This window comes from Pseudorasbora parva, chromosome 15 (genome assembly GCF_024679245.1).
Source record: "Pseudorasbora parva isolate DD20220531a chromosome 15, ASM2467924v1, whole genome shotgun sequence".
Taxonomy (NCBI): domain Eukaryota; kingdom Metazoa; phylum Chordata; class Actinopteri; order Cypriniformes; family Gobionidae; genus Pseudorasbora; species Pseudorasbora parva.
The window spans coordinates 37,112,021-37,131,639 of record NC_090186.1 but is presented as its reverse complement, the minus strand read 5'-3'; the positions used below and the strand labels follow the sequence as shown (position 1 = coordinate 37,131,639).

General features: G+C 35.9%; 3 protein-coding genes across 3 annotated transcripts; 2 read left to right on the top strand and 1 right to left on the bottom strand.

The window, feature by feature from the left end:
* Window positions 1-232: 232 nt before the first annotated feature.
* Window positions 233-3,337, bottom strand: gja12.2 (gap junction protein alpha 12.2). Its single transcript, XM_067417960.1, has 2 exons — window positions 3,191-3,337; window positions 233-1,872 (listed from the first exon to the last, which is right to left on the bottom strand). The coding sequence occupies exon 2, from the start codon at window positions 1,864-1,866 to the stop codon at window positions 1,129-1,131; it is 738 nt and encodes a 245-aa protein (XP_067274061.1). The 5' UTR covers window positions 1,867-1,872; window positions 3,191-3,337; the 3' UTR covers window positions 233-1,128.
* Window positions 3,338-8,106: 4,769 nt separating this feature from the next.
* Window positions 8,107-13,953, top strand: gja13.2 (gap junction protein alpha 13.2). The gene is made up of 2 exons (XM_067418683.1): window positions 8,107-8,360; window positions 12,790-13,953. The coding sequence occupies exon 2, from the start codon at window positions 12,811-12,813 to the stop codon at window positions 13,648-13,650; it is 840 nt and encodes a 279-aa protein (XP_067274784.1). The 5' UTR covers window positions 8,107-8,360; window positions 12,790-12,810; the 3' UTR covers window positions 13,651-13,953.
* A 446-nt stretch (window positions 13,954-14,399) lies between these two features.
* gja1b (gap junction protein alpha 1b) lies at window positions 14,400-19,118 on the top strand. The gene is made up of 2 exons (XM_067417958.1): window positions 14,400-14,554; window positions 16,330-19,118. Exon 2 carries the CDS (start codon window positions 16,346-16,348, stop codon window positions 17,486-17,488), a length of 1,143 nt encoding a protein of 380 aa, XP_067274059.1. The 5' UTR covers window positions 14,400-14,554; window positions 16,330-16,345; the 3' UTR covers window positions 17,489-19,118.
* Window positions 19,119-19,619: the final 501 nt, after the last annotated feature.

Genomic DNA, 19,619 nt, shown 5'->3' with positions numbered 1-19,619 from the left:
AGCATCTTCTTTAGTGGTCTATGAAAGAAGAGAACCATCATGCAGCAGTGTTTAAGTAAACTATATGAATCTTTATACTTGAAGCACATAAATAAAAACGAATAAATAAAATTCTCATTAACTATAAAAACACATTAGCTATCTAGACTGTCAAGAGTATAGGCTACTGTTACATGTTTGTGAGGTGATATCAAGCAAGTTTGCTTCGTTTTTTTTTTTATATAAAAAGTTTTAGAAATACTTTAATTTGATCGTTGTATAGCCTATAATGTATTATTCTGTCTGAAGTGTTATCACAGGCATTGGTATATTATTTTCCTTATTTTTCAATGCACTGCTGATTTGTGGTCTTCAGACGCCCCCCTGTGAAGGAAAGACATAACAGCAATGCCAGCCAAAATTGTCCTTTCTTTTGTTGAACTTAAACGAAGATATTATGAAAAAAAATGGTTAGTAACCAAACAGTTAACGGCAGCCATTGACTTCCATTGTATTTATTTTGTATTTTTTTTCTACTATGGTTGCCGTCAACTATACTAATTTACAAAATAAATGACAAAGAAATCAGTCTTATTTTGTGTTCAGCAGAAGAATGAAACTCATACAGGTTTGAAACAACACAAGGGTGAGTAAATTATGAATTTTCATTTTAGGGTGAACTAGACCTATCACTTAAACACAACACACTTTTCAATGTTTTTTTGTTTTTTATTTATTATTATTATTTGCACACATGACATGTTCACAATAATTGTGTTCATAAAAAAGGCTGAACTGTGTGTCTAGGCTACTGCTAAAATAAAAATGATCATAACCGCTATTAACTGTGAACACTTCAATTAGCTACCAAGCCTATTTCTACAAAACTAATATAAAACACATTTAATGGCATATACATAAACAATGTAAACACATTTTTTTACATGTATATCTTCTGTTTCACCTTAAAAAAAAAAAAAAATCTTTAAACATTCAGGCGATAATTATCTCAGAGTATGTGGATTTTTTTTTTATACATGGAATTTGTGGAAACTTGTATGTCTGCTCATGTAGGCTAGGGAATTGTGAAAGCCTCGAATTTGAGACTTGGGTCTAAGGGAAATAGGATGATATTTCAGTTTGTTTCATTTAGCAAAATGCCTCAGTGTGGGTTAAACTCTGCATCTCAGCAACAGCAGGTGTCTTTGCCTTGTGCTGGCTCCTACGCCCCATCAGATAGAACATCTCTCCTAGATTCAAAGCCAAAGACACACACGCCACAACAAGCATAAAGACAATGAAGATGCTCTTTTCAGTTGGGCGGGATGTATAACAATGCACCCCGATTGTAGGACAAGGGTCTACTTTACATTCTAGCTGTGTGGGCATCCAAAGACCAATTAAATAGTACTGGCTTACAATGAACCCTGATTCAAACAGAATAGTCACAAAGAGACTCGACATATAGAAACCAAGCAGGCTCCCTTTGTAATAAATCTTCCCGTTGTCATCTGTGTATTTGGGTAGTTTGACACCAGGTTTCTCTGCCTTGTTTTGTAATTTCTGCCTCAGTTTGTTTTCTTTGTGGATAACGTGTAGAACGTAGCCGAGGTAGACCAGATTTGGCGTGGCCACGAAGATGATTTGGAGCACCCAGAATCGCATGTGGGAAATGGGGAACCTATGGTCATAGCATGCATTCAAGCAACCAGGAGTGTTGATGTTGCAGACCATACTGGACTGTTCATCTCCCCAGACTTTATCCAGTCCGGCCCCAAGTACCATTATTCTGAAGATCAGCAGAACCGTCAGCCAAACCTTTCCAATGTTGGTTGAGTGAGACTGCACCTTGTCTAAAAGTTTGGAGAGGAATCCCCAGTCTCCCATGCTGACCTGCAAATGAGAAGACTTCTGAAGGAATATACAATATGCACTCTAAAAATCCATAAAGCAGGACACAATGTACTGTATTAATTTAACATCATTTTCAGGATTTCTTTTTTTACAGGTTCTGTACCCTGTATTTAAAATGTTGATTCCTATGTTTAAAGGTTAACGGGAACGAGAGGGGGGTAAAGGGTCCCAGGGCCCAAGGGTCAGTTTGCCTTATACGTGCCATATACATTATCCTATATATATATATATATATATATATATATATATATATATATATATATATATATATATATATATATATATATATATATATATATATATATATATATATATATATATATATATATATATAGGAAAATTCCAATTTCCACCATCAGGGCAATAATTAAGAAGTCTTCCAATTAACTAAAGATGTTGGGAATCTGCCTGAAAAATAGTCTATATTGTCTTAATGCTCAGTAAGGAGGAGAGTTCAGGTGGACGAAGACTCTCCAAGCATCACCAATGGGGAATTGCAGAGATTGGTTGAGTATTGCCTTTAAAAATAAAATAAAAAACCCTATAATGACCACATGTTTTGGAGGGTTTTAAGAAAAATATTCCTTGCTCATCCAGACTCTGTTATCTTGGAAAAAGGGAGTTGCAAAAATTATTTAATATAAGTTTGCCAATAATTATGGCCAAATTGTTTTGGAAAAAAACATTTATTTCATAATGCGATTACCTCAATTATTTTACTTTTTCAATGAAAGTTTAGTTTTTTGAATGATAGATCAAAAGGACAAACATTGCAGATGAGAGTTTTTTTTTTTTTTTTACAGTTTTCTTTGATCATATTTACTGGGGGGGGGCAATAATTTTCACCATATATATATATATATATATATATATATATATAGTCGAGTGAGGGGAACTAAAACAGCACAAGAAATTTAGCTTTTTACTGTTATTTTACATAAATGTAATAAAATCTGACTTGTACGCACATTATCGGGGGGAGGGGGTCTCTCAAAAACACAATTTTATAGCATACTTTAGTTTATATATATATATATATATATATATATATATATATATATATATATATATATATATATATATATATATATATATATATATATATATATATATATAATTACTCAGAACAAATAATACTTTACTTTGATTTTTAATCAAATGATCCATCACTTTTAGTTGTGTACAGTAGGCAGTTCCTCTCCTTAAGTTTATAACTGTTGTTTAAAATAATTAAAACAATTAATTTAATTAAAGTTGAAATGTAAAATTAAGAGGAAAAATAACCTTATTAACCTACCTTATTTTATGACGACAGATCCTCTGCCACTTGTTTTGTAATTGTGTGCAGGCGAAAAGATGATATCAGAGGTTTCAAGATCTGATCTTCAACAAGTTTTATCATTTTTATAAGTGTAGCTTTCATTTAGTGTCCACCCACAAAAAAACAAAAAAAAAATTCAGCATTTCACTTCGGGTCAATGAGCACGTACAAACACGTTCGAAATCACACGCACACAGATTTACATCACACCAATCTTTTACATTGTCTAGATTTGTCACAAGATTTTGCAATACATGAAACCAAAAAAAATTGTTAAAAGTCACCACCCACCCGATCATGAGAAATGTGGTGACATTGTTTCCACACTTTTCGAAATCACAAAATCACAAACATGCTGTAAAAAGGAAAGGTCTGACAGTTTCCATGTCATAAATGTTTGCAAAAATATCTTATGCAATCCAAAGCATTAAAGATGCAGACCATGATCCATGATCATTACAATGATGTGCTATATTTTTGTCTTTTTAATTATGGGTCTATAAAAATTGTTTTGATAATATTCAGATAACATTTCTGTAATATATATTTTTATATCAATGTCTGACTGTGATACCATGGTGGTATTAAATTAAAACTGCAAATCTGTACATAATTATGTTAGCATACATGTTTGAACTTTGTCCAGCTCTCATTTACAGTTTGACCACAGCTATTTCCTATTTTCTTCACAGAAACCATAATTATGGGAGAAAATTGGAAAACATTACATGTACTTGCGGTTCTGTGAAGTGGTTGTACATGGCAGAGAACATGCTTGTTCTCACTCAGTGATCAAACACACAGACACCACATGAAAGGACACAAATTTTGGACACAATATCCTTATCTTCGTCATCCATTTATCACCTTTTATATCATAATTGAAAGACTACTATGTCATGCTGCAGTGATTTTTTTTAAATAATGCAAACCCCTAAAAGAAGACAAATATGTCCAGTTGCATGGATGTGTTGTACTGCATGTCTCTGTCTATAGTCACCGTGCATGGGCTAGAGCTTTTACTCTGAGAAATGAGATATAAAGTTTTTGTTGTTGTCAATGCTTGATGCCTAAATTTTACACCAGAATGTTGGGGAAGCTATAAAGTAAAACTGAAGCTTGTCAATCTAACCCTAACCTTTAAAGGTGCAGTGTGTGAATTTTAATGGCATCAAGTGGCGAGAAATGGCTCATTCTATGTTAATAAAACATAACGGTTCATTATGTAGGTCTGTATACACCATTGAAAGAATATCTATAAATATAAATGTAAATGATATTGCATTTCTGTCAAAATATCCTCATAAATATTAAACACTGCACCTTTAAAGTAGTTAAGCCATGCACAGTCAATTGTCACTTCATAAGCAATACTTTACGCTACGTACAAAAAGTAGCTTACTACATTGAAACTATAAAGGTGCCATATCATTTTAAATTATAGAAAAATATAGCCTGGATGCCAGCCGGACTCAGCCCCACCCACAACATTTGAGCTTGGGCAGTTCAATATCGTATCACCAGCAAATATCGGTTATTCCAGCGTGTGTGCAGACAGGGTTGCCAAGTTTTTACAACAAAATCAAGCTAAACCGTCTCGATGACCCACAGGTGTTTGGTTCCAGTTCATAAACACTAGCCCCTGCATGTATTCTAATGGGACGCAAGACAAATTCAATAATACACTTCTAATATGTTTTTTACTGTTTAAGATGATCTGATTCACATGAATAAATCAAATGTTCGATTCACAAGAATGAATCGGGAATGTAAGTTAGAATCATGAAATTCATCCTAGCCGGGCCTACCAACATTGTAAAAAAAACAAAAAAAAAAAAAACAAATTCTCCAATTGAGAATGTTCTAGTGACTGATCTCATCTAAATTTTTCAGTTGGCCGAATTGAAATTCTGTGAATTGTTGCAATTGATTTAGCAGAAACGCATTTCGACCAGCTGAAAAATGTAGATCAGTCACTCTTCAATTGGAAACCATTTTTTTTTTTTTTTTTTTTTTTTTACAGTGAATGTCACAAGCCTAGCATTTGGTAAAATGTTTCAAAAAAGAAATTGCTAGAGATTATGTCTGAAACCAACAATATCGTTGAGACAAGTGCAGTGTCCAGTGATCAAATGTTTATACAAACCATCAAATTCTGAAAAAGACATTTCTAGGAAGCAAAACTTCTTTACTTCTGTTTTCTATTTTTTCCAGACTATCTTATGGTTTCTTTTAACTCTTCTCACATTGTTTCCCTCAAACCAATGTTAATATTTCCTTCCATTGTTCGAAAAGATGAATTCTTATATTTGTATTATTTGGTTTTCAGTCCACGGTATAATGATCTGACATCACAAGAATAGGGGTGATTGAAACTGGTGAAAGCCTGTGCTCTCTAAAATGTTGAGTTTCACAAAATTTGCTGATCCTGGTTTTATGTAATTTCCTGTAAACTCTACATTTTCTTCTTTTTTTTCCAATAAGAGTGAAAAAGAGAAAACATTCTGATCAATTCATCAATTTGGGCTTTCTTATGGGTTAATCTGCCACTGCAACATGACCTTTCTGTCAGGACCTGAGGCAATATTTCTTTTATGAACTGGGGGGTTTAAGTTCCAATCTATGATGCCGTTTTTCAGGTCTTGAAAAATATTAGTTTTTTTAAATGTGAGTTCAAATATTTACCATCAGTTTGCGCCTCTTTTTGGATTTCAGTCACATATGATACGAGATGCTGTTTTATAAGAGATTACTCATGACAGGCTAAAAGTTCATTGTTAGGATGACTGCCCACAAATCTCTCTCCCACAATTACACATAATTAAACAAAAATGTGCATACTTGAGAAATAAAACTCCTTTTTACTGGGAGATTACACAAGGCTTTACTTATAATAAATTGTCAAGTGTTAAAGAGGTTGTCGGGTCATATGTTTTATACAGGGAATTATAAATATATCTATATATTCGTGGTGTGAAACGATTAATCACAATCACATCGAAAATACATAATTATGAATTTATTAAGCAAAAACACTTTGTTTTAATGTGGCAATGTTACACTGTAATTATACATTAGGTACTGCATAATAACAATCAACTAGCCTCAGTGCCGCCGCTCCCATCACGCGCTGCGCGTAGGGCACCAAGTGCTGAGGGGGGCACCACGATACATTTCTGTCAGCACCCCAGGTCAACAAATACGTGAACGCGACACCCACGGGCACCATTAAAAATGATGCGTAGGGCATCAAGACGGCCAGCGGTACTGACTAGCCTACATTTAGGCTAGGGTTAGGGTTAAAGGTGAACTATGTAGTATTTTTGCAGTAAAATATCCAAAAACCACTAGGCCGGTGTTATATATTTTGTTCAGTTGAGTACCTACAATATCCCAGAAGTTTCCAACTATTTGTAAATTGTGAGAAAATTGCTATTTTAACTAAGGACAGGGACGTTTCAACATTGCATTTGAGGGAGTCGCCTGTCAATTGCGTCATATCTGCGTTACCCTCGGTTTCGGCTTTTATTTCGCAGGAGCGCTTTACTCTTAGCAGTGTGAACAAGTGAACGCACGAAGTAAAGTCATAACATCGTTTTAAACACACTTAAATGTATCTAATATGATAAACAGAGCTCCATTACCTCAAAATCATAACCGGAAGAGCTGATCAGTGCAGGCGACCGGCGACTGTCTCCCGTCCCGTCATAATAAAAGTCCCGGTATTCGCGAGGCAGGTATTTGTTTAACAATCGCTCCAGCAGCTGTGCTCAGGTCCCCAACACTCGGTCCTGCTCTGCTTTAGACTACAGTAACGTTAATAACCGCATGCATGAACGTGATTTCTGCCCGAGTCCTATTTTCCACCGGCTGTGATGAGAAGACCACATCTCCCAAGATGCTGCGCTCACACATTGCGTCATCAAACTACGATTTGTTTTGAAAAGGCGCCCTCCAGTGGACGGAAAGCTCCATAGTGCACCTTTAACATGGGTTAGTTAATGCTATCGATACAAAATCTGATTCAGACTTACGCAGCCTGAATCATTTTCATACCGTGTTCTTCGTTGGCCCCCCGACTGAGCCTGGTTTCTCGTGTTTTTTTGTCTTCTCAGTTCTGTCTTGATGGAGTTTGGGTTCCTGGCCACTGTCACCTCTGGCTTGCTTCGTGGGGGACAAATCATTTTCCACAGTATAGATTTGACTGCACTGACACTATTAGAAAAAACCTGAACTGAGCTGGACGATGACATCACTGTTTTCTGCAGAGCTGCTTTATAGATTAAATTAACAAATTGAATAACTGATGACCAATGCCTTTAAATCAACACTAAACTGACTTCAGCTGAACAATAGCACCGTTTTCTTTTAGAGCTGATCAACTGTTTGCATCATTGAATCATTTTCCTGTTATCACTGTAAAGCTGCTTTGAAACAGTCTTGTATAAAGAACTATATAAACTTGACTTGTAATTATGAACCGTAATCACTATAGTAGCTACATGTAATGTGTAACAAGGACACTGTAAAATAAAGTGTTACCAAATTGTGGCATATTACAGGGACTGTCCCTAGAACAATCAGTGGTTAAGTCAAGGCCACAGCAGTGATTGTCTTAACTTACAGCAACCGTACCAGCCCTGATCTTTAGCTTACAGACACTGTTTCCACCTAGTGACATAACATTTTCAAAGCTGATGATCCAAACATTTCGGCATTTTGTGAAAGTATGCTGCAACTAGACTCATAATGTGACTAATTGCTAGCAAGAACAGAAATGAAGAAGTGAAAGTGACTGGTTTAAACTGGTTTTCATAGAGCTGGGAGGAGCGTTGAGTAGTCCTTCTATAATATAGGTATAGGACGCATGTCACATGTCAGTTAGAAGATGACCAAATGAAACAGTCAGTAAGAGTCTGTGACCTCATGGAAAGCGGCCGATACTTGTTCTGACGATACACGTTTTATTGTAGAATAGTCTTTAAATCTCAACAAGCTGAATAAGGAAAAGCTTTTATTTAAATACATGCTTGCAAGTGATCAATATAAATATTTATACGATTTTTTACGAAGTGTAAATATTTTTACGATCATTAGTAGTAGTTGTTGCTCTACGTGAAAATTACATTTAGACCCATCCATTCAGGTAAGAATATTTTTGTGATTTTTTTATACAATATAATATCAAATATACAAATAATTAAGAAGGTTACACCTTATTTTAAGGTGTACATGTAACAGCGGAATTATGCATTTAAGTACTTTGTAATAATAATTAACTACATTAGGATAAGGGTTTGGCTTAGTTGCATGTAATTATGCATAATAGTTATTACTTCACGTATGTAACGTGTGTAACAAGGACACTGTAAAATAAATTGACAGTTTGTTTACTTATTTGGATATTAACTCTTGTTAACCACATTATTATATTTATCTTTAACTACTAACGTTTGTATAAATCATTTGATACAATGCACTTCTTAAGTGCAAGTTTTAAACTGTAAAAGATTATATGATCAATAAGTTATGCATTTTAAGTCAGTTTAATGTGTTGAAATTACTTAAATACATATTTATATTATTTTATTACCTGCATTTAATTTAATCTGTAATTAATTTCTGTAATTACATCTATAATTACACTGTTGACCCTTCCCTTCACTTTTAACCCACCCTTAAACCAACACTGCAAAAAAATGTGTTGGTTTAGCTTAAAAAGTAAGTTACCTGGTAGCCTTAACATTTTCAGTTTGTTGAAATTAAACATTTGAGTAAATACAACAAGTGAGATTGGTTTAAATAATAGAAACTCAAAATATTATGTTATCTGAACTACATTAATAATTTAAGTTATATAGTTAAATAATTAAATCATAAGTTGATTTGAAAAAAAAATATATATATATATATATAAAAAAATTTACAGTGCCAAACCTGTCCCTAACCTTACCCGTATCCCACTTCAAATAGCACACATTGTACTTATTATTATTATTATTATTATTATTATTATTATTATTATTATTATTTTTTTTTTTTTTTTAATGTAAGTATATAATTAAAGACATGCCATAAGTGTGACCACTTAAATATATTCTACTGTTATTTATTTGTTCCCCATCTTTTCTGTGCGAAATCATACAGAAAACATTTTACAGACATCTCTAGAAAATATCTTTGCCGTAAAAGTTAATAAACCAAAATGCCACAAAATATTTCTGATTTTGCCCTAAAATGTGTGATTTTATATAGCTACAGGTTGGCAACTAATACTCTGAGCTAATAAGGCATTTTTTCTTCCTAATATAATTTTGTGGGTATGACATAATAGCTGTTGAGTAAGTAAGTGCTTTTAATAAACTAAGAAAGATTCAGAGGAAGTGAGAAGAATGCAGCAAAATGCACGCACATAGTCTATGAAAAAATCTCAGTCGCTGTTGTCTTGTAACATTCAGGATGGCTATATAAGGTGACAATTTCTTCCTTTACCTTCTTGATTAAAATACATTTTGCTTATAGAGCGTATACTTACAGTACAACGGGGATATGCACATCTTAAGAAAAATTAGCTTTTCACTACTAGCATAGTGTATGATTGCAGAAAATTACATATTTTTGTATTACATACATGGGGGGTTGGGGGTTACTCTAGACACAGGGTAAAATCAGCCTGGGCAAAAGGCACAAATTATTATATTAAATACACACACGCGCACACACACACACACACACACACACACACACACACACACACACACACACACACACACACACACACACACACACACACACACACACACACACACATACACATATATATCGTGTTTTATATATATCCACATGTATATATCCACTTTAGCAAAGTTTGTACTATAATAATTTTTTGTCATTAAAATATGTTAATATAAAAATATATTTAAAAAATACAGAAACAAAATTATTTTAACAAGTAAAAATTCTGAGAGCACTCTAAGGTGGACACCAAACTTAAAATATAATATTTACAATTTACTGAATCTAACCATGTCATGTCAATGAATGGAAAAGTCAGGCAACTGTTCATTTAGTACCCCCAACAGCAGGGGCGCCTTTTACTCCAAATGCCATACTTTTACATGTTCTTTCATTATTGAAAAACTGTTGCTTTAATACCTTAATGAAAATCATTAAGAAGACTTTTGTCTCAAAATACATAACTGTGGCAATTCTCTTTATACTTAAAGTCCCAGTGAACCAGAAGTTGCAACTGAGTTTTCTTCAGTGCTGTGACGTATTTTAAGTGAAACGGAATATTGAATAGAGGGCAGAGTTTTCCCTCAGCGCTCCTCCTCTCCATCTCATGCTCATAGCAGACGAACGGTTGAAGGGGAGTGGTTAAGCATTTTCAAATCTAAGCCAAACTGCCGTCATCTGAGAAGGAACATCGTTTCCAAACCGGAAGAAACTTTTCAGATTTTGATTAAAGATTACAGCAACAAATTATTTATTTTTTCCGGTGTATTAACTTGCACGGATTATTTGTTCACCCTAGATTAATATTAGCATGGTAAAACATGGTACTTACGGTCAGCGGCGTAGCACCAAATTTTCGGCCCTAGGTACAAACCATCTTGCTGGGCCCTCATACCAAATACCATATAGTGATACCAATGGGTGGGGTATTGCATTTTTGTCATAAAAACACTTAAAATGTAAACAAAATAAGCCATTTGTACATCAATTCTATACAAATGTTAGTGCATTTATCTATAGAAAACTGACTTCTAAGGCCCCCCCAACCCTCGGGCCCTTTACCCCCCAGTCCGACGCCCCTGCTTATGGTAAATCAAGAAAATTAGATTTAAACAATAAGACTAACTGTGTTGAGCTATGTAACAATGATCAGTTTTCTGTCGATTAAAGGATTAGTTCACCCAAAAATGAACTGTATGTGGATATAGGGGTATAGATATATATGAGTGTATGTATGTATATATACAAATGTGTACATGAGTATGTATATGTGTAGATGTATATATGTGTATGAGTAGGCGTAGGCATATGCATGTTATTTAAAGAAAAATAATAATTAAAGGGGTAGGAGTATAGAAATGTTACTTCTTCCTACTCCTTTTTCGTTCATGAGATAGAATGAACTTATTTTTTCTTTTATTTATTATTATTTTTATTTTTTTTCTCTTTCATCTTTTCTTGTTTCTTTTAAAAATGTCTGAACATTATTGTATTTTTATTTCTCTCATGTTCGAAAATAAACAAATAAACTAAAACCAAACTATGTCATTATTGACTCACCCTAATGTCGTTCCACACCCGTAAGACGTAAGTCCTCCGTTCATCTTCAGAACACAGTTTAAGATGTTTTATATTTAGTCCGAGAGCGTATCCAAGTGTATTCACACTACTGTCCATGTCCAGAAAGGGAATAAAAACCTCATCAGAGTAGTCCATATGTGACATCAGTTAGTTCATTAGAATCTCTTGAAGCATCGAAAATACATTTTGGTCCAAAAATAACAAAAACTACGACTTTATTCAGCATTGTCTTCTCTTCCAAGTTTGTTTTTTCAAACTTCAAATAAAGATTCAAACGGTTATGAATCAGTGTATTGATTCATGATTCGGATTGCCAATGTCACGTGATTTCAGCAGTTTGACACGTGATCCGAATTATGAATCAATACGCTGATTCATAACCGTTTAAATATACTAAATATAAATATCTTAAACTTTGTTCTGAAGATGAACAGAGGTCTTACGGGTGTGGAAAAACATTTGGGTGAGTCATTAATGACATAAATTAAATTTTTGGGTGAACTAACCCTTTAATGTATCCAAACAGTTGCTCACCTTTCTAATAAAACACATAATATATGAAAACGCCTGCCTTTGGTGTTTCCATGGTTTCTAATAAAAACAGAAATCGAGGGTAATGTATACGAGGGTATATATCGAGGGTATATGATGTCATTGATAAGGTCTGTGTCTAGGTTAAAATAGCTTATTTCTCTGCATTTAAACAGTCTTGGAAACATTTGGGAAATGGATTTTCAGGATTTTCCCGATTGTTTCCAAGAATATATAACATTGTTCTAGTGGTTTTGGGATATTTAAATCCAAAAATCCAAAATCCTATATAAATATATATATATATATATATATATATATATATATATATATATATATATATATATATATATATATATATATATATATATATATATATTTTTTTTTTTTTTTTTTTTTTTTTTTTATGAACTTTTAGATTTAGCCTAAAATTATCTTTTCGGTGCTGCCCGTGAACGTATCAAGGATCAGTTAAATGTCCATGTTTCCACCCTGTGCCATCTAGAGAATAAAATCAAATGTGCCTTACCCCAGTACACTTTTAGCCCCATTGTAGCCTATAGCCTACTTAAAAATTAAGTAGCCTATGAAAAACCTTAATAAAAAAATAATCTAATTAGCTCTAAATTCATATTTGTGATCACCATGCATTCCATACATAAAAATACATCATCACACTTAAAAAAATATGTTGATAATTTAGTGTAAATCTCCTATTTATCCTCCAGGGAAGCCCTGAGCCACCAATCATGGGAGACTGGGGATTTCTCTCAGCTTTACTGGACAAAGTACAGTCCCACTCCACCGTCATTGGCAAGATATGGATGGTCGTCCTTTTCATCTTCAGGATCCTGGTGTTGGGAGCAGGAGCGGAGAACGTGTGGGGTGACGAGCGATCCAACTTAGTATGCAACACCAACACGCCTGGTTGCGAGAACGTGTGCTACGACTGGAGGTTCCCCATCTCCCACATTCGCTTCTGGGTCATGCAGATCATCTTCATCTCCACTCCGACTTTAGTGTATCTGGGCCACGTGGTACACGTCATCCACCAAGAGAACAAACTGAGAGAGCAGCTGAAAAGAAACCCGATGCTGAAGCCGCCAAAGTACACAAACGAAGATGGGAAGGTTGTAATCAAAGGAAACATGCTGGGTAGCTACTTGACCCAGCTGTTTGTAAAGATCATTTTGGAGGTGGCTTTCATCGTTGGACAGTATTATCTGTTTGGATTTATCATGGAGCGTAAGTTCAACTGTCCGAAGCAGTTGCCCTGTACGGTGGAGACAGAGTGTTTCATGTCTAGACCCACAGAGAAAACCATCTTCATTATCTTTATGCTGGTGGTGGCTTGTCTGTCTCTTTTCTTAAATGTTCTAGAAATATTCTATTTGCTTTGTAAGAGGATAAGCAGGAGGAATAAGAAACATAAGGCTGTGGTGTATGCAGGCGATTCCCATTATCCTTCACATTATTCGGCTGAACTAGATGCTGTTACCGGAATGAAACACAACGAGTTTAACATGGCCTTGCAGAACAGGTGGGGTCAAAGAAAAGGCAGTCTTGACGGAGCCAAATGTGAGCCATAAGGCATTGTGTCATATTTAAGCACTTATGGCTGGTATAACACTTGTAGAAAAATACATGACTAATATAATCAACTTCATTCAGAAATATTAATATAATCATTTATGGTCAAACTTAGCCTATCAAAAATATGAATTGTAACTTTTGCTAACTGAACACTAGATGGCGATGTAATCTTCTTGAGTTGAGTGACTAACCGTTTACTTTTGTTACAAGGCCAGTTTTTTTGTGTGTGTCTGTTTCTATAGTTTCTACTTGAAAGACGTTTTTTTATTCACCAATAATAAAAGTGAGATAAATGTGTATACGAAAACGCCTGTGTATCAATTATTTTCTTATAGGAAAAAAAGCTTTTTAGCTATTCAATCCTATATTAAAAATCATATAGGACTATATATATATATATATATATATATATATATATATATATATATATATATATATATATATATATATATATATATATATATATATATATATATATATATATATAAACCACATAGGCCTATATTGTTCAAAATCATAAAAACTGACTGGCATGCTGCTTTACAGATCAAATAAGCACAATGAAAACGTTTCTATATGACTGTTAGTAAATAGTCGAATTCTTGGCAATTTCGTAGGCTAATGTTTTCGCGATAAATATTTGTTCGCCTGAGTTGAAGAAGCCCATCAAGCGAGTGCATGAGGAGGACCCAAAAAAAACTGACGTAGCAGTCATGTGACTGCCAAACTTTTTGCGTCTGCTTCCCCACTTTCTTCCCTCCGAGTCTCTTATAAGCAGGGAAAGTTTGACAAGTGTGCCTCAGTTTCTCCATAGTCGCTTACTTGGATTTGGTGGTGACTGATCTCCAGAGGTGACGGAGTAAGTCCGTACAGGGCTCTCCTCTCTTTACTTCTATCCAGGTAAGTTTTTACAGAAAGTTTTACAACTGTTCCAAACTTTTCGTTTCTTTTTTTCTTCTTCTTCATAGCGGCACTAATAGACTTGAGAACTGAGTATAAACTTACTTTTAAAGAATGAATTAAATATTTTAAAGGGTTTTCTTAAATTACATTTTATTTTGAACAACCTTTCAGTGAGTTTAGAAGTTTATGAAATCGCGATGGTATGATTCATATAATCTAATATATTATAATCATGCGGTTTATTACATCCTATATTTAGGCTTATAATTCACGTCTGTTGTGAAGGACACGTAGAAACAAGATATTTAATATTCATTTTAATCACTAATTAAAACAAAAATGTAATTATAGAACTTAAAAAACGTGTCTGGAATAAATTTTGAATAAATATTTAAGCAGGAATCAAATACATGAATTTAATTGGAACAAATAATAAAACATTTTTTATCGTATAGAATAAATGTAAAACCACTTTTATTCTTCAAGGCCTTCGTTTTTATAAGTCTAATACGACTTTCTTGTGAAAACGATCTGTTTTGTCCGCGTCGTCAACGTGCTGTAGAGGGCGCTGTTCCGTCTTAAAATGTTAAGCGGCTTTACTGTAGCAAAACTAATTCTCAAGCATTTCGACATCATTTTTTGGATTTAATGAAAGGACAATTTGACTTTACGTTATATGTTTAAATAAACAGTTCTTATACTAAAACACATCCAATGTTTTGTACAATACGACAGGAGAAAATCCAACTTTCTGCCCATTTGATGTCTAAACACTGTCCCCTTGATGTCTCGTATGTACGTTAACACTGTAATTGTCGTAATATACATTCCACATACCTCATTTAAACTTTATTAGTGCCACGAGACCCACAAATTGTCCAGGATATTGAAGAGATGCTCTTCATCATGCCTGCACCACATGAATCAGGAAATTCTTAAACAGTTCCTTATGATACCTATTTGATTTTTCCAAGCTGCACAGGGGAATCAATCAAAGACTTGCTTCCCAATTCAATTCAGATATAAAGGGAATGTTGTTGTTTGTATTAAAACGTTTCTTAAAATTCCCTCGGTTAAGCAATATCCTAGCTGCTTAGTCATGTTTTAGAGGCATTTAATATATGTTAATCAGTAGATGATGACTCACTTTCTGTTAAAACTCTCATGATGACATTAGCTTGAGAGCTTTTATTTCATGAAGTAAAAGTCAGCAAGTGCTGGCAGTTATCTTTACAACTCTAAACCTAACCCCTATGTGTGTGTGAGCCACATGTTTGTTATCTGAGCTATCTGAGACCAGGTGTAGTTTATATTATGATAATCTTGAGGTCAGTTTTCATGATTATTTTCATAATAACATCCTCAGCAGGTGCTGAAACTAACACTTTCATCATGTTCTTTACGTGCAGAAAAATACACTACAGTGGCCTCAAAAACCCAAAGAAAAAAAAGCATTTGGACTCTTAAGCCACACTCTAAAATGTATGCATGTCTTTGCATTACATAACAACTACTAGAAATTAGTTTCAAACAATACATATATTTTACCAGTTCTGCTAGGATTAACTTGAGGAGAGCTGACTTCATACATTCACTAAAAGTGATGGACTATTTGTTTAAAAATAATAGTAAAAATTTATGTGTTATTTGTTCAGAGATGTCACTTTGATATTTTGCATCTATTACAATGACATTCAGACATATTCACGTGTCACTGAAGTGTCCAAAACTGTCTGAATGCGTTTTATTACATCTGAGCTTTCTATTTTCAGCTAGAACTCCCTCAAGATGGGTGACTGGAGTGCGTTGGGAAGACTTCTTGACAAGGTGCAGGCCTACTCCACGGCGGGAGGGAAGATCTGGCTCTCTGTGCTCTTCATCTTCCGGATCCTAGTTCTGGGAACAGCAGTGGAGTCGGCTTGGGGTGACGAGCAGTCAGCTTTTAAGTGCAATACCCAGCAGCCCGGTTGCGAGAACGTCTGCTATGACAAATCGTTCCCCATCTCGCACGTGCGCTTCTGGGTGCTTCAGATCATCTTCGTGTCCACGCCTACGCTCCTGTACCTGGCGCACGTCTTCTACCTGATGCGCAAGGAGGAGAAGCTCAACCGCAAAGAGGAGGTGCTGAAGGCCGTGCAGAACGACGGCGGCGACGTCGAGGTCCACCTGAAGAAGATCGAGCACAAGAAGTTCAAGCACGGGCTGGAGGAGCACGGCAAGGTGAAGATGAAAGGCGCCCTGCTGCGCACCTACATCGTGAGCATCGTTTTCAAGTCCGTCTTTGAGGTGGGCTTCCTGGTCATCCAGTGGTACATCTATGGCATCAGCCTGGCTGCCGTGTACACGTGCGAGCGTTCGCCCTGCCCCCATCGGGTGGACTGTTTCCTCTCACGGCCGACGGAGAAGACCATCTTTATCATTTTCATGCTGGTGGTTTCGCTCGTCTCGCTTTTGCTCAACATCATAGAGCTCTTCTACGTGCTCTTCAAACGGATCAAGGACCGCGTGAAAGGCCAGCAAAACCAATACAACACCGGCACCTTGAGCCCCACACCCAAGGAACCGTCCACGACCAAGTATGCCTACTACAATGGCTGCTCCTCGCCGACCGCGCCGCTCTCGCCCATGTCGCCTCCGGGCTACAAACTAGCCACCGGCGAGCGCACCAACTCTTGTCGCAATTACAACAAGCAGGCCAACGAGCAGAACTGGGCAAACTACAGCGCAGAACAGAACCGCTTGGGGCATAACGGCAGCACCATCTCCAATTCGCACGCTCAGGCCTTCGACTTCCCCGATGACACGCACGAGCACAAGAAACTGACGCCGGGCCACGAGCTGCAGCCGCTGGCGTTGTTAGACGCCCGGCCGTGCAGCCGTGCCAGCAGCCGCATGAGCAGTCGAGCGAGGCCCGACGACCTGGACGTCTAACCGCGCGACTCGGTGCCGCGTCACGACGCTAAAAGACTGACACAGGCTCAACTCCTGTACCGAGGGGGCGGGGTTTCATCCGCACAAGTTCCTCAATCTAGACTCTAGTCGATACAGAGACATAAAATTACTCACACTGCTGGAGGTACTATTCATTAACGATGATGTTGAAACTAGCAGAGCTAACATGCCCTAACAACCAAACAGCTGTAGGGGGCTCTAGGAGGCACACGCGGAGGCCAAACCTGGGGCATCTCTCAATTCTGCCCACCAGAATATGCCTTGGCGATGTGATTGATTTTGTTTGCTTGTTCATATTGGGTTTATTAAAATGCCACACGACGATTCCACTTTAACATGTTGCACTCCTACGTTACGTGTAGATTTGCGCTCTAACCCCCCCTAGGCTTATTACATCACTCGTTTGGATGACATCAAACCCCTGTTGTCCAACAGGTTGTTCTCAGTCATGAATTAATATTTATTTATTCATAAAGATTAACAGGATATCCACCACTAGATGAAGATTGACTACTACTCAAGGTCATGTCTACATAATTAATATCATCCAAGTGCATATTTATTGACAATAATCCAAATTTCAGCAATACATTCATGAGAATTTTTTTAATTTTATTTTTTATTAATCACAGTGGACTGTCATTTTCCTGATAAACTTTGAATTTATGTGGTGTCGGTTTTTGTTATTTGATGATATTTGATGTTCTTTTGGGTGGTGGTATGAATTAGAAATGTGTGGACTGAGCTGCTGTACCAACTGTTACACGGCTTGATTTTCTTTTCTGAATTTTTACTGAAATTGTCCTAAATAGTGTGTGAGAGAAAGGCTTTACTTTTGTTCTCGTTTTTTTTTTTTTTTTTTTTTTAAATGTAATTTTCCTTTTTTTCTTTTTGGGGGGGCAGACGGAATGAATTAGATTTGAATTAGATTGAGTAGAATTAATGTCTTACCTTTGGAGTGAATGACCTTTTTAACTCAATGTAATCATTGCTGCTTGAGAGATAGCGTTTTAGTACTGTAAATCAAGCTAACTATGTCACAAATGTGAGTTTTTTTTAGAAGACTGCTTTTTAGAGCTGGACTAATATTTAGTCAGTTATATTAAGAGATATATGCCAGCGTAGCTCCACAACTACCAAACACTAGTAGATGAAATTTCATTATGGACATTTTTTGTTTTGATTTTTCAAATTGTGCATCATAGTATTGGTACTCATTTGCAGAGGCTCATGGATTTTTCAGCTACAATGGTGTTTGCACTGAGATTTTGGCTAGGGTGTTATTTGATGCAAAAATGACGACAAGTTCTCTGTTATGCATGTAACTAATTTATTTTACAACACACTACGAGGCGTAAAATCACTACACTTTAACAGTGCTCTCACAGAATCCTTGGGTTTGAGTGGCTGAGGCAAGATTTTGCATCTGGTAAATAGCGCATATTGAGTTTTAAATCGGAACAACACTGATGTAATGCCATTCCATGGGAATCCGCTGTCGTACGGTGTGCATGACAGTGGAAAAAACGAGCAATCAAACAAAAACGGACATTAATCAAATCTGTGAAAAAGCAATTTAACCAATAAAGATTTTTTCTTTGTCATTTTGTATTTGTTTCTCAGTCAAACTCTTTTATACGACCACACTAATGCTTTCCAATATACACTTACTCATTTCAGTATTTTTGTTTACACCCAACAAAAGGCTCACGATCACACACAAAAAGACAAAATGCACTGCAATTTGTCTGGTGCCAGTATCTAAAGGAGTCTGGTGGAGGCTTTTTATCCAAGAGAATTAGCCCTACACAAACCACCGTGTTTAAACGGGCAATAGAGACAAACGCAGTGTAACGGCCAAGATCAGCCTACGCCAAGACCGACTCGCAAACCAAAAGACTGATAAGTTTTTACATGTATGTTTTAAAATGCCCCAGAAACTTTCAAAATTTCATCATATAAAAAGATTCAGAGCCTTTTCTCTTATCCAAGTTTCCTATTTAACCTTTCCACAAAGCTAAATAAAACCATATGCCTGGGCCGAGTCTGTGGACCACATGTGGCTAGAGCAGAAGAACGTAAAAAAAAGCAGGAGACTTTGATCTAATGC

Coding starts and splice junctions, on each gene's coding strand:
- gja12.2 (XM_067417960.1), bottom strand. CDS start 1,866: ATGGGAGACTGGGGATTCCTCTCCAAACTTTTAGACAAGGTGCAGTCT.
- gja13.2 (XM_067418683.1), top strand. CDS start 12,811: ATGGGAGACTGGGGATTTCTCTCAGCTTTACTGGACAAAGTACAGTCC.
- gja1b (XM_067417958.1), top strand. CDS start 16,346: ATGGGTGACTGGAGTGCGTTGGGAAGACTTCTTGACAAGGTGCAGGCC.